Raw genomic sequence first — 15,691 nt, forward strand, 5'->3', positions numbered from 1 at the left:
CCCTCCCCTCCCTATTCTTCCTCCTTCATTCTCTTCCTTTTATATCTCCTCATTTATACCTCTTCCCATTCGTTCCTCTTACTGTTTCCTATTTTTCTCTCCACCCCTTCTTCTTCTCCCCTGAGCATCCCTCCTCTTCTTCCACTTCCGTTCCCTCCTCTTTCCACCTTTTCCTTTCTTCTTTATCTCCTCCTTTCTTCCTTCAAAGCCTCTTCTCTCCATTCTTCCTCCCACCCCTTTCTGTGTTCTTTTTCTTCGTCTGTCATTCACCTTTTCCTCCCCTCCCTCTTCCCTCATCCTCTCCTCTTCCTCTTCTCTCATCGTCCTCTTTCTCCTCCTTCACTTTCTTCATCTTCCTTCTTTTTGTCTCCCTTTACTTCTCGTCTCATTAATTCCTTCCTTCCTCTCCTTCGTCATCCTTCACGTGATCCTTCACTCCTTGTCCTTCGTCATGCTTTCTTCCTACTCTTTATCTCTTTTCCATCTTCATTCCTACCTGTCATTCTCACCCGTCTCTCTCTCTCTCTCTCTCAAGTCTGTTACCCTTGTTTCTTTTTTCTTTTTCTCACTGCCTCGTCTCTAACACAGCCTTCCGTCTCACCTTTTCTTGTGCTATCTTTCTCATTAATCATTTTTCTTACCTTTCATTCGCTCATCTCTCACTCCATCTCTCTCTCTGTCAGTCATTCTATTTTTTATTCTCTCTCACGTCTCCTTGCCGTCCCTTCTTGTTTCTACCCCCTTGGTCTCTCTATCTCTCCCCCTCTCTCGCTCCCTCACGCTCACTTTCTCTCTCTCTCTCTGTCTCACTCTTCTCACTCTTTACTCTTATACTTGCTTCTTTTCTCAGTCCGTCTCCCAGTCCCAGTTTTTCCCTCTCATTCCTTTCTCTCACTCACTTGCTTTTTCTCACTCTCACTCACTTTCTTTTTCTTTTTCTTCTCTCACTTTTTTGCTCACTCCAACTCTTAGTATCTCCCTCTCACCTTTTCCCACTCAGTCTTTCCCTTCTCCTCCTCCTTCTGTGTCTCCTTCTCCATCTTTCCGTCTCTCAGTTTATCTTTCTCTCCATGTCTGGCTCCCCTTGTTCCTCCCACTCTTTCCAATTTACAGCTTGTCCCTTTCTTCCAGTCCCCCTCTCCCTCCCTTTCTCTCACGCTCCTTCTCCCTGCTCTTCCCCTCAATCTCTCCCTCTCCGTCTCCTTAGTCTGCCAGTCTCTCCCTGTCTGTTGGATGGCTGAGTCATTGGGGAGAGGAGCTTTACTCGCTCAATTCACTCCTCTCCATCCCTCTCTCTATCTCCCCCACTCTCTGTCTCTCCTTCAGTACCTCTCTTTCTCTGTCTTGCTGTCTCGAAATCTCCCCCCCTCTCACGTCTCTTTTTGCCCTTTCTCATTTTTATATCCATTATGTGTTCCTTTCTCTCCCACTCCCAATATCTCCCTCTCTTCTCTCACTCCGGCTCCCCTTACTCCTTCCCTCTCTTTCCTCCCTCAGTCTCTCCATCTCTCTCACCGTCTCTCCATCTCTCCACCTCAAGGAAGGGTTAGTACTCACCGAAGTGCTGGTGGACGGCTGAGTCGTTGGGGGCGAGGGATTTCGCTCTCTCAAACCACTCCTCAGCCTCACCCACTCGTTGCTGTTGGAAAAATAAATAAATAAATAAAGAGATAAATGTTGGAGGTTATTAAAGGAACACAATATTTATCAAAGGAGCACTGTTTTATAACCCAAATAATTCATCATTAAGAGACATTCACAGGACACAGGGAGAGTAAACATGTCTGGATTAACTGCGGCACAGCCAAGACGTACAGACAGACAGGCAAGTTTATTCCCAATGCCTGACGAATGCATAAGGGAAAAATCGAACCATCTGAAAAACTCATTAGTAGAGGTATGATATTCACTGTATTTCGCCTCTTGCAAAATTTCTTCAGACGGAACTGGGAAGATAATTGCCTCATTGACTGTACCTGTGACCTTTTTTGGCCAGACTTCAATCACCTGTTCCTCTAATTGCCCTCGGTCATTATGCCAGATTAGCTGCAGCTCCATTAATTAGCTTTTCGACCGTCTTGCTAACAGACAAACATACAGACTAAGCACACGAAACACATAGCCCCTTCGCCCTTCTCTCGCACGGGTGTAATAAGTAGCGTGAATAATGGACCTAGCAACCCTAAACGATGTGAGCGAGATGACCACTCCAGCTAATCACCCTGGCAGCGATAATGGCCCGGGAACCACGTCATCACCAATTACCGAGGTCATTAGGGAAGTAATAGTAGTAGTAGTTGTTGTAGTAGTAGAGTAGTAGTAGCAGTAATAGTAATCGTAGCCCAGGTTATCTAAACGTGAACCCAGTGGACTGCAGGTTGAAGTTGCCCCCTCTCCTACTTTCCGCCATCCTCCTTTGTGGGGATAGGGAGTGAGTTAAGGGACATATTTTTTGCCCGGCTGCTCCCCCGCCCTGCTATATCGGTGCCACCTCGTGAAGGCGTCCCTCTCCAACACCGCCGTGAGGGAGGAAGATTCATTACACGTCCTTAACCTCTCACTCGCAATTAACCCCTTGAATTCGGCGACTTGTGTGTGTGTGTGTGTGTGTGTGTGTGTGTGTGTGTGTGTTTATTCTTGATGTTTCCAGACGATTTTCTTCAGCCGCTAGGAGACCGTGGAGAGGTTAGCTGTAGCCATCAATAATCCTTCCCGTACAAGAAAAAATCGTCTGTTGGTGACAAGAATCGTCTTAAAACAATACGTCATAGGGATTAATGGGGACTGATCCCACACCTCCTCCACTGAAAGAAATCCCCCTAAAGCTGAATAAGATCGCCTGTAATAGCAAGAAGGGGGGTTAATCGTCCGGCCATTGATGTCCCCCTGGTCTTCATTCATCACTAGTCCGGGGGGGGAGGGAGGTGGAAGGGGGAAGGGAGAGGGGAGGGGGGGTCCGTTCCTGTCATCTCACCCTCCCATCACTCATGCAATCAGTCAGACATCGGTCCATCAGGCGGTCATGAGTGGGGAAATGGGACGAGTTGGGGAAGGGGACATCGTTTGACGGACACCTGGCTGGGATGTCCGAATCGCGTTGGACTCGTCAAATCTGCGGGTGTTTACTTAGGGGTGTCATCTCTCCGTCCCTTCGTTTCATCCTCTTTCCTTTTCTCTCTTCTTTAGTCCCCCAGTTCTTCCTTCCCTACGTCATTCCTTCCATCCTTACTTCCATGTTTCCGTCCTTGCTCCCTTTCGTCCTTCCTTCCTTTTACTCCCGTGTTTCTTTCTCCTCTACCCCATTTCCTCCCTCCCTACTTCCATGGACTCATTCTTATCCCTCTCCTTCTCCCTTCTTGCCATCCACCCCTCTCTCCCTTCCTTCCTTCACCCCACCCCTCCCTCCCTTCCTTCCTTCACTCCACACCTCCCTCCCTCCCTTCTTCCCTCCCATACTCACCATCTTCGCCAGCAGTTTTCCGTATGTAAGGTGGGCGGGTACGTGGTCTGACTTCACCCTCAGCGCCTCCAGATACCACCTCTCCGCCTCCTCAAACCTCTCCAGCTTGAAGAACGCCTCCCCAAGCATGTTGTAGAGACTCTGTGGGGAGGAGAGAGATGGGGTTTAGCTGGGGAGGACATGGAGAAATAGGGATAAGTTCTTGAGCAGAGAGTTCCTATATAATACACTCTCAGTTGGGTTGATCGAGTATTAGAGTCAATTTTCGACGCCCAGGATTTTTTTATTATTATTATTTATTCATGTATTATATTTCCGCGTCATTAAAATAGCCGTGACTTTACTTCACCCCCTTCTCGGGAACTCTCAGTCTTGGGTGTATCTGAGGAGGGTCTATAGTCCTTCCAAAATTGTATTCTTGCATTGACCACAATTTTATGTATATGGGTGTGATTCTACAAACGAAAATAATTATGTACGAAAAATGTACTGGTAAGGAAGAGATGTTGAAGGGCCTGCGTACCTACGCCCACTGAAGGCTTTCTGTCTCTCTCTCTCTCTCTCTCTCTGCCCCTTCCCACCTGCACCACCATAACTCACACGCCCCCATCTTTACGGTCTTTTTCATTATTCACCTCCACCCACGCACTCCCTCCCTCTTGCACGCACTTTTCCCGCTCCCACCCTTCCTTTCACACACACACACACACACACACACACACACACACACACACACACACACACACACACACACACACACACACACACACTTCCACGCCTTCTTCCCACACCTTTTCTTCCTTATTTACTCTTCCCTTACCCACTCCTTCCCACATATTTTTCACACACAACTTCCCTTTCCCACCAGCCTACATACCCTCATCGTCTCCTTCTTCCCTTCTTACCTCTACTTCTTTCACCTGCACCTTCTCCCCAATTACCTTACCTTCTCTCATTAACCTTCTCTTCTCTCACCTGCCAATGGTCCCTCACCCTCATTCAGCCACCTACCTTCACGTCAGTTTCGTTAATCAGTCTAATCTCTCTCTCTCTCTTACTTCCCTTCCTCTCCCAGCTACTCACCTACCCTCACTCTCTCTCCCAACTACCTCCCCCTTCCCCTCCTATCCACGTATCCTACCCACCTACCCTCTCCCAATATCAGGATTTCCACAACACCATCTCTCACACTCTAATCACACCAGCAAACCGGTATCCCTCTCACCCACCTACCCCCTCCATCCCCACCCACCCATATACAGACCCCCACCCACCCACCCACGTAGTGATATCTTCCACCCATCTGCATTTTCCCTTCCACCTCTTCCACAAATTCATTTCACCTTCCTCACCTGTCCATCCACCTATTCTCCTACCTTCACCTTCTCTTAGCTACCTACTTAGTTTTTCATCTCCCACCTTCTCCCCCACTTATCTCCGCTTCCACATTCTCCCCTCCCTTCTCCCACTCACTCCACCTCCCCAACAAATCGTTTCCTCCCTCCCTCACTTAACTCCTCCCCTGTGTACTCCTATATACACTCACACCCTTCCTTTTTCTAGTGCCCCCTTGTACTCCTTCCCCAAACATGTTTCCTCCCTGCCGTAATCCGCTTTTCACATGCATCCCTCCCCACACCCCTCACCACACACACTCCCACTCCCAAGCATCCCACTCCCCCTACCCAACACATTCCCACTCCCAAGCATCCCACTCCCCCTACCCAACACATTCCCACCCCTCCACTCTCACCCCCATTTCCCAACACACTCCCACCCCTCCAAGAACCTCAAACCCTCCAACACACATCCCCACCCCCATCCCCACCCCCCACCAACACCTACACCCCCTGCAACACAGACTGCCCCCTCCTTAATCATGCAAGCAGCAGATGCCACATTAACCCAAGCAGCTTATTGGCCCTGCATGTACAGCCACACGCACACATGCACATACATACACTGGTTATTGTACACACTCACGCGCACATCAGAGAGGAAAAAGAAACAGAGAAACACCGACTCCCTTCCACATATGCAAATAAGAATGCGTCTCTGATATACCTACACGTGGGTATACCAACACTGTATCATAACTACACCCCATACATACACTGATTATATTACACTCACACATAAATAAAATGAAAGGAGGGGTACCAATCCCTTTTCACATTTTTTCTAATTTAAATAAATGTCTAGCCTACCCCCACTCACTAAGCTCTCGGAAACTCGATCTGCCACTTCTTTTAGCACTTTGATTTTGTGACGTGTTTGTGTATTTCATTCTTGTTATTACTGGCCATTTAACTTTACTTAGCAGAGTTCTCCTAAAAGTTGAGTGATTGATGAAGGCGGTATCTGACCTGCAATAATAATAATAATAATAATAATAATAATAATAATAATAATAATAACCTAGAGAATTGAATAAATCTTTCTGAGAGCCTGAATATAATATAGAGAATGTCACACACACACACACACACACACACACACACACACACACACACACACACACACACACACACACACACACACACACACACACACACACACACACACACACACACCAACTCCACGAAGCTTCACATATCGGTACACCAAAAATAGAAATGGCTATGGAATACGAACTAAGACTGAGTACAATTTATCTATCTTTTTGTCAGTGTCTGTCTCTGTCTGTCTATCTAAATATCTATCTGTCTTCCTCTCTATCTGTCTGTCTATCTATCTATATATCTATCTATCTGTCATTTTATCTACTTCGTAATCAGCCAAGTACAACACAGTGGAAAAAGACAGAAAATTATTATAGTTGTTTTACGTATCACTATAATTAATGGAATGACAAGTTTGATAATATATATATGTATATATATATATATATATATATATATATATATATATATATATATATATATATATATATATATATATATATATGTATATATATATATATGTGTGTGTGTGTGTGTGTGTGTGTGTGTGTGTGTGTAAGAAAACGATAATCACGAAGAAAAGCTAGACAGAGAAAAGAAGAAAAATGCATGATCAAATGCGTTAGTTATCAAGACTACTGGTTAAGGAAGAAATATACGATACATTATAGAAAAACGGGATATGAGAGAGAGAGAGAGAGAGAGAGGGGGGGGAGTGAAATCTGCGCCACCCACTTGGGCATGGGACAATTTATTCTCTAATCCAATGTTGGCTTCGTTAGTTACTACCACCCGGGGGCACTGACTGGCGGTGTGTTGATTTGTTTGTGTCTAGTGTGTTGACGCTGGTGTGGTGGTGGTGGTGGTTGTGATGATGGATATGGTGGTGGTGGTGGTGATCATGGTTGTGGTGGTGGTTGTGGTGATGGTGGTGTTGTTGATGTGGGTTTGTTGTTGTTGTTCTTTGTTGCTGTAGATGGTGGTGGTGTGGGTGGCAGTGTTGAGGGTGTGGGTGTGGGTGGTGTGAGTGTGGGTGGCGGCGGTGGTGACGTGGGTGTACATAGTGGTGTGGCTTGAATATTTTGTCGTGGTTGCATGAGATTCAACGAGTCTCCTTGGTTACTAGTCAAATCCATCGTCCAGTCTAACTATACTTATCAATCAACGGGGCTGAAAAGGGTTAGGGATCTTTGCTAAATTAAAGTAAACGTGCTATAGTTATATGGGCGTATATTACTGATGTAGGGGTATTCATAGGGAAGATGATATAAAAAAAAAAAAAAAAAAGGCAAACCCTCTGAAAAACTGAGTTAGAGACACTGTTCATAACTTTGGTGATTTTTTTTCCCTCTTGGTCTATGCATTCTTCAGGTGGAAAGGCATCGAATTTTTAAAATGTTTTAACTCTTGCCTCGTACCTTAAGACGGAGCAAATCGTAAAATTATCAGTGAAAATTTAATTACTGGGGACTGTCTCAAAGATCGTCACACCCATTTGGTTTCTCCTCAGCTGAATAAAATCGTCAGGTGATGGCAAAGATTAAATAAAGTTCAATATATTTGGCTGGAAGTTAAGGTGAAAATGATGACGGTGAAGATTAAAAAAAAAAAAAAATTGGTGTTGAAAATACTGAGATGAGAAAAAATAAGAAAATGTGTACATCAGTTTTTTCTTAATAAATGAAAAAATTGGAGTAATCAAAATCAAAGGGAATATATTTAAGGAACAAGGAAGCCTAAATTTAATACTAAGCAGAGAGAGAGAGAGAGAGAGAGAGAATAATTAGGAAATGAGAATCCTAAACTTACCGTAAGAAATAAAATGTTACTCAGAGTGAAGAGGCATAATTTTTAAGGACATAAGGGCTCAAAATGTACCCTTAAAAAATAAAATATAATACTGAAAGTGAGAGAGAGAGAGAGAGAGAGAGAGAGAGAGAGAGAGAGAGAGAGAGAGAAAGAGAGAGAGAGAGAATTAAAATAAAGATACTGACACACACACCCAGGCTGTTTTTAAGGAGTCTGGGCAAGCTTAATATTCTATTCCCCGGGGTGATAGGGATCTGATTTCCATTATTTTCAGTCAAGGTGCAGGTTTGTTGCATAATTTCCAGCTAATTACGTTGGTACATCAATTATGGCTTCATTAGGGCTTTATCGCTCCACCCTGATATTGCAAACATTAGTGAGGGAGTCCCATTAGGTGTGTGTGTGTGTGTGTGTGTGTGTGTGTGTGTGTGTGTGTGTGTGTGTGTGTGTGTGTGTGTGTGTAAGAGAGAGAGAGAGAGAGAAGGGGGGGTTCAGAAACATCGAAATTTGGAAGGGATACTGATGGGTGTACGAGAGAGAGAGAGAGAGAGAGAGAGAGAGAGAGAGAGAGATGACGTAAGAGCACTCGTCCCAGTGTGTGTGTGTGTGTATGTGTGTGTGTGTGTGTGTGGAAATAGGCCTAATGTGGTACAGTTACGTCTTTATCAGGTATCCTCTGTTTTCTATTTCTTCTCATTTATTGCCCGTCCTTAATGATGGGTATCCTTATTCATTCCTTTATTAATAGAGATGGTGTTAAAACTTGGTATCCGTGTCATAGGTTATTATTATTATTATTAGTATTATTTATTATGTTTATGTTTATGTTTATTTATTTATTTATTAATATTTTTTGTATGTGTTACGTCGCCAGTTATAACCTCACCTAACTGCACCACATCACGTTCGAGTTAATCAGTCTAAGTAAACCTAATCTAACTTAATTTAACCAGCCATCATAAAATCTAACCTACCTTCCTAACCTGGCCACACCAAACTTAATCACACCTTACCTTACCACACCTTACCTTACCTAACCTAACCCAGTGCAACCTAACCTAGTCTACCTTAATTTTATGAAACCCAGCCGAACGAAGCCAAGGAGAACTGTCATTTTCCATGCAGTATAAAGTATGTACATTAAACCTATCCGTACCTAACATAAAAAAAAAAGAACAGACTAAATCAAACTATATTATACTTAACCTCACTGAGCAGCAGGGAGGCAGGGTGGCAGGGGTGAAGGGAGTAATTAGGGTAGGGTTAGGTGGGGGAGACAGGTGAGGCAAGGTGGGGCAGGGTGACAGGGTGAGGCAAGAGGAAGCAGGGTGAGGCGGGGGAGGCAGAGTGAGGCAGGGTAGGACTGACGCCATGCTAATAATCCGGTCTGGGTGAGATGGAGGTGTGATAGAGAGGTGAAGAATTGTGGCTTCCCGTCCCTCTGTCACCACCACGCCGCATATATATATAAATAAATGTGTGTGGGAGAGGGTATGTGGGGATGTGTGGGGGAAAGTATATGTGGAGGTGTGTGGGGGAGGGTATGTGGGATGAGTGGGAGAGGATATGTGAGGATGTTTGTGGGAGATGATGTGTGGGGAGAGGACATATGGGACTGGGGAAGATGTGTGGGAGATGTGTAGGGGTATTGAGGAAAATGTGTATAAGGCTGTTGGGGAGAGGATGTGTGTGGGTAGGGGGGAAGATGTACAGGGGTGTGGGGGTGAGGATGTGTGGGGGAATGGGGGAGGAGGTGTGTAGGGGTGCAGGGAATAGAAGTAGATTTGTGTGTGGGTTGAGGGATAGGGTTGTGAATGTTGATATTTGGGGGGGAGGACGTTATGTGTGTGTGTGTGTGTGTGTGTGTGTGTGTGTGTGTGTGTGTACCATAAAGCCATGTATATACCCCGGTCTGTAAGTGTGGGTGGGTGTGTGCGTGCGCCGGCGAATTATTGAAAAAAATGAAAAAAAAAAAATCAGCCACAGAGATAAGAGTATGAACCAGACTCCATAATGAGAGATATTAATAATAGTGTTCAATCAGACTTGGGTACGATGGCGCTAACAACAGGACAGAAAAAAGAGAGAAAAAAAAAGAGAAAAGAGGAAAAAAAAGAGAGTTTATCCACAATACCAACATAAGGCCAAACAAGAGAGTCCCACCAACTAGTCCAGTGCATATCAATGAGAGTAAATTGATGGTTGATGTCGGAACGGAGGTGTTGTGGGTGACGAAGGTGATTGACGGGGGAGTGAGGTGGCTTTGGTACCCCCCTCCATACCCCTTCAATCCCTCCCCCCTCCCTCATCCACCCCTGATCTCTATCCAACCCCACCTTCCCCCTCCCTTTTTACTTCTCTCCTCCTCTCCTTCCCTACTTCATCTTCCTTCGTTTCTTTACCTCTCCTCTCTGCCTCTCACCTTCCACCCTTACACACCCCTGCTCTCTCTCTCTACCTTCATTCACCTTTCTTCCACTCACTCCTCCTTTCTTCCCTTCACCCTGTCTCTGTCCCACTTATCCCTCCTCTCTCCTCTCACCCAAGTTCGCTCCCACTCCTCTGTCACATTTCCTCACCTATCCACCCACACTTCAGCACGTCACACACCATCCTACCACATCCCTCACCTCCATATCTCACACACCCCTCATCCACCCCCGCACATCTTTCACATTCACCCTCATCCACCCCTCACCCATATATCAACACATACCTACCTATTGCTCACCTCACCAGCACCCCCCATCCCACCCTCTCACTCACCCTTTCCTCCCCCGATTACATCCTTCATATTCAAGCTTCACATTCCCTCTCTCTCACCCTCACCCACATATCACAAACCCCCAACCCCCCTACCTCCACTACCCACCACCCACCCTCTTACTCATCCTTCACTTATCCACACCACAAATCCTTCACATTAACCCTCACCCACTTCCCTACCCTCCACCTACCCATCCCACCCACCTCCACCTGCCCACCCCACCCAGCTGAGTGATGAGTGTCTGGATGCAAGAAATATCCATTATATGAGTGATAGGTTGAAGCCCCAGATACACGCGGCCAGACACGGGATGAAAGAAAGGTATGGAGTGGAGTGAGGAGAGATGGATGGGTGGTGTGGATACGTGGGTGGGTGATGGGTGAGGAGTTAGAGACGGCAGGTTGGTGGGTGGGTGAAAGGAGAGATGGATGGATGTGTATATGAGGGAAGGAAGCATGGAGTGGAAGAATGAGGAGGGTGAGAGATGGATGGGTGATGTGGGTGGGTGATGGGTGTGTATTTAGAGACGTCAAGTGTGTTGGTGGGTGAAAGAAGAGATGCTGTGGATACGTATATGGGAGAAAGGAAGTATGGAGTGAAGATGGGTGAGGTGCGAGATGGATGAATGGTGTGTATGTGTGGATAAGGAGGTACATAGAGTCATCATTAGTTCCTTCATTTCTAAGTGCCTTTCTTGAACAAAATAAATCCGTCTGGAGGTAGCAAGAATAAGATATAAAATAGCGTCCACGGTCTGAAGAGGTTAAAAGGAGACGGGGGGGGGGGAGGATTACGCAAGAGAAGGTACAAGGAGTGAGAGTGTAAGTAGAAAAGTGAAGAAGTGTTAGGCAAGAGGTGACGATGAATAGGTGAGTGAGTGAGTGAGTGAGTAAGAGAGAGCAAACAAGAGACACAAGAGTGAGTGAGAGTGTGAGGGATGAGAAAGTGAGTGAGATGTGAGAGCAAGTAAAGGGACGAGACAGTGAATGAATTAGTGAGAGAAAGAGAGATAGAGATAGATAGATAGATAGAGAGAGAGAGAGAGAGAGAGAGAGAGAGAGAGATCAGAAGACTAGGAGTAAATACAGATTATGAGGAAGTGAGTTTGGTTCGAGTGAGAAGAAAGGAGGAGGTGATTGAAAAATGAGTGAATGAGTGGGGGAGTGAGAGGTGGTATAGTGATCAGCATTCACCCTGAGACACAGCAGCATCAGAAGACGGACGCCCTACCATCAGACAGAGGGAGAAGGTCGCTGCCCGTATCCAAGTCCCTCCTATTATTTCCAGCCGGGTCCAAGCTCACACGAAACCTATCCCCATCCACCCATCCTCGCTAAATCGACTCATTGATTTATAAGTCCCAGGTGTCAATTTTGCTTGTCTTAGGGTGCGGGATAGGGTGTTATGAATTAATCATATGTAATCAACAACAATGTTAGCCAATGGGGAAGATGGACGTAAGCAACACGGAGGTCTGATTGGGGATTTTGGTACTAAGTGAGTGGGTGTTGAAGGGTGGATTTTGCGTGCGCGTGCGTGTGTGAGGGTTGCGTGCGTGAGGTTAGGGGCAGACGTGTCAGCTGATGGAGGGGAAGGAGGACAACCCAGGCTATCATTAAGCACTGTCACCAGCGGACGATAAGAGAGAGACCAACCAACCCTCACCAGCCTCACTCGCAAGGTTATGTGCTCTCCCTCCCATCCCCTCCCTCCCTCCCTCTGCCTCAGTCTGTCTCCCTCACTGTCCTTGCTTCACACCTCTCTCTGTCTCTGCCTCACACTATCTCATACCTCCCACCTCTATCTCGCCGTCTTCCTATCCTTCCCTCCTTCCCTATCTCTTCCATTCCATCTCCCCTACTATTTCCCTCCCTCTGTCTGTCTTCCTCACTGTCCTGCATCGCACCTCTTTCTGTTTCTGCTTCACATCTCATACCTCCAATCTCATTCCATTCTCTCCCTCCCTCTGTATCAGTCACTCGCTCCCTGTGTTTGCTTCACACCTCTCTCTGTCGCTGCCTTACACCTCACACTACTTTCGCACCGTTTCTCCTTCCCTCTTTCCTTCTGTCTCTCTGTCTGTATCCCTCACTGTCTTTGCTTTATACCTGTCTCTCCTGTCTTACACCTCACACTTCACACCTTCACACTTCTCACCTCCCTGTCCAATACTTTATGCCTCCTATTGTCTATTTATCTCTGTCTCCCTCCCTACCCCTCCCTCCCACTGCCTCACTGTCTGTCTCCCTCACTGTCCTTGCCTCACCATCCCATAAAGCTCACACTATCATACTTTGCCATTCTCCCTACCTCACGTTTAACACCACATCTGTATTACACTACACACTTCTCCCTGTCTCACACTTGTTCCTAATATCTTTTCCTCCCTAGCTCATACCTTACACCCTGTCATCTCCCTACCTTACAGAGTCACACTTCCCTTACACCTCTGACTGTCTTTACTCAGCATCTCTCATCTCACGCATTGCCATTCATCTCACATCTTCCTTGTTTCATACCTCACACCCCCTGTCTCACCCCATATCTCTTGCCTCAACTACTCTCCCTGCCTCACCCCACACACCCTGCCTCACCCCACACACCCTGCCTCTCCCCACACCCCCAGCCTCACCGTACAACCTCTGACTCACCCCACGTATCCGTTCTCCTTCATTTTATTGATCCACTTCCGTCATCATCATCATCATCATAATATAACACTGTGCTGGGTAAGATGAAGAATTTGTTAATATATTTTTGTTATACCAGACTTCACAAGAATAAAATTAACAAAGAAAAGTCACGGGAAGGAAAGGGTAAAGATGAATATAATCGAAAGATGATAACAATAAAATACAATAAAGAGGCAAAGTTTTTTCCACAAGTCCATCTCACCAGACAGCCTTGGCCAAAAAATAAATAAATAAATAACTGAATAACCCTAGTGGACCTGATATGACCGCACCGTTAACATATTCACTCATTATTATTATTATATTTTGTTATTATTGTTATTATTATTATTATTATTATTATTATTATTATTATTATTATTATATGTCAAATACTGGTACTTTTAGACCTCCACTATTTATGACTTTAGTAACGTTTTTATTTGCAATTTGCCGTACGTTTACATTCTAATCTGGTGCTGGAGAGGGACTCCTTCACGTGGTGGCACTGATTTTACCTGACGACCCCACTGTCCGGCTGTATATTTACAAAGTACCATGGAGAGAGAGAGAGAGAGAGAGAGAGAGAGAGAGAGAGAGAGAGAGAGAGAGAGAGAGAGAGGCGAATAGGAGGAAGAACAAAAAGGAGAAGAATTGGGTTCAAGAGGAAACTATGATGATGATGATGAGGAGGAGGAAGAGGAGGAGGAGGAGGAGGAGGTGGAAGATGATGATGATAAAGAGGAGGAGGAGGAGCAGGAAGATGATGCTGATAAAGAGGAGGAGGAGGAGACAGAAGCGAAGAAAATGGATGAACAATAAAAAAATGAACTCGAGAAACAAGTCGCGACAATGTGTAAAGAAGGCGGTGACACGGACCTAATTTAGACTAAGAAGTGAGGAGGAGGAGGAGGAGGAGGGGGGAGGAGGAGGAGGAGGAAGAGGAGGAGAAAAATACGAAAAGAAGGATATGGAAAGGTTGAAGGAGGAAGAGGAGGAGGAGGAAAGAAAATACCAAAGAAGAAGGAAATGAAAACGATGGAAAAGGAAATGAAGGAAAAAGAAAAACGAGAAATTGGAGAGGACCACCAGAAGCAGAGACAAGGCACCTAATATAGACTAATAGAAGACGAGGAAGAGGTGGAGGATAAGGAGGAAGATGTGGGTGATAGAGGAAGAATAGGAAAAAGAAGAAACCCCCCCAAAAGAGGGACACGGTATAAGGAAGCCCATGGGAGAGCGAGAAAGGAGGGAGAGGGCGAGGACAAGGCACCTAATACAAACTAATTACAGTAGCGGGCGAGATAAGGAACAAATCATTAACCAACGCCAGCCCGTACACGCAGCGCGATAAGCCGCAGCGACACGCCCCCGTCCCTATCTTGACTAATGTCCCCGGGATTAACGCCAGTCGGGGGAAAATTGAAGAAAGTCAGAGAGGATTCATTTGCCGCGTGATGAAAACCCCAGATACGCGACAAAAAGGAGGGTCAGGGCTGAGGACAACTGGATCTGGCGCAGCGAAGGTCGAGTCAAGGTTAGGTTAGGCTGGGTTGTGAACATTCTTAGAAATTTACAAACTTAGTTGGGAAACATTATGAGGTAAATCGGAGTAACTAAGATGGGAAGGTGAGTATGGAGGAAGGACACCTGGATCTGGCGCAGCGAAGGTCGAGTCAGGGGTAGGTTAGGTTGAGTTGTGTGGGTTCTTAGAAGTGTGAAAAATTAGTTGTTTGTGGGTAAATATTTAGATAGATGAGTGGCATTTCATAAGTATACAAGGAGGGCCAGGGTGGGGACAAGTGGGTCTGGCGAAGGGAAGCCTGATTTAAGGTTAGATTAAGTTTGTGTGTGTGTGCATTCTTGGAAATTTGTTGAGTTGAAGGCTAAGGTAAATGGGTGTGAAAGTGACACATCTAGATTAACACATGGAATGGAAAGACCAGACTGAGGACATTTGGAACTGGAGCAAGGTTAAATTAATCATCTTGAGTGAATCTAGGAGGGTCGCCTCAAGGATAGGGTAGGCTGGGTTAGGTTGCGTCTGTTTATGAAATCTTAAGTTCGAGGCCTCAAGTAAACATCAGTAGCCCCTGAGACTGAAGGAACTAATTATATAAACAATCAGGTGCCCATATTAATTAGCCGGCACGGAAAATGACCCTAATTGCCTCGCTGGGTAAATAGGATAGTACCGAGTAAGGATAATGGTGGGGTCAGTGGGGAGGGTTCGTGAGAGGGGATTTTGCAGGGATGGTGCAGTAGGTAGCGTACCGCCCTTCGACTACTGGCTCATAGTCGGGGATCTCATAAGGGTGGGATTAACAGAGGTAGGGGTGATTAGTGGGGATGAGGTGATTATAGTCGGCTGTCTTCATCTGTCGGAATCGGGCCACTCCCACATTTTGTTTTTAATTACTATTGCATGAAGGTCAGTAAGCCATAGTTATGATATAAGAATGAATCTCCTTGGTTACTAGCCACATCAGTCCATCCATCCATCCCCCTATCCATTATTGCCTCCTTAAGATCGTAGGGGCCC

General features: G+C 45.7%; 1 protein-coding gene across 2 annotated transcripts in view; it reads right to left on the reverse strand.

The window, feature by feature from the left end:
• The window catches only part of Tmtc2 (Transmembrane O-mannosyltransferase targeting cadherins 2), a 234,853-nt gene that overhangs the window by 18,405 nt on the left and 200,757 nt on the right, over positions 1 to 15,691 (reverse strand). For both annotated transcript variants that reach the window (XM_080279301.1, XM_080279300.1), the window contains exons 8-9: positions 3,461 to 3,601; positions 1,558 to 1,639 (exon numbers count right to left, since the gene is read on the reverse strand). In XM_080279301.1, coding sequence (XP_080135427.1) covers positions 1,558 to 1,639; positions 3,461 to 3,601 — 223 coding nt within the window. The remainder of the gene's footprint in view (positions 1 to 1,557; positions 1,640 to 3,460; positions 3,602 to 15,691) is intronic.

This window comes from Coenobita brevimanus, chromosome 78 (genome assembly GCF_032717465.1).
Source record: "Coenobita brevimanus isolate Jiangsu-jjx chromosome 78, ASM3271746v2, whole genome shotgun sequence".
NCBI classification, from domain to species: Eukaryota; Metazoa; Arthropoda; class Malacostraca; order Decapoda; family Coenobitidae; genus Coenobita; species Coenobita brevimanus.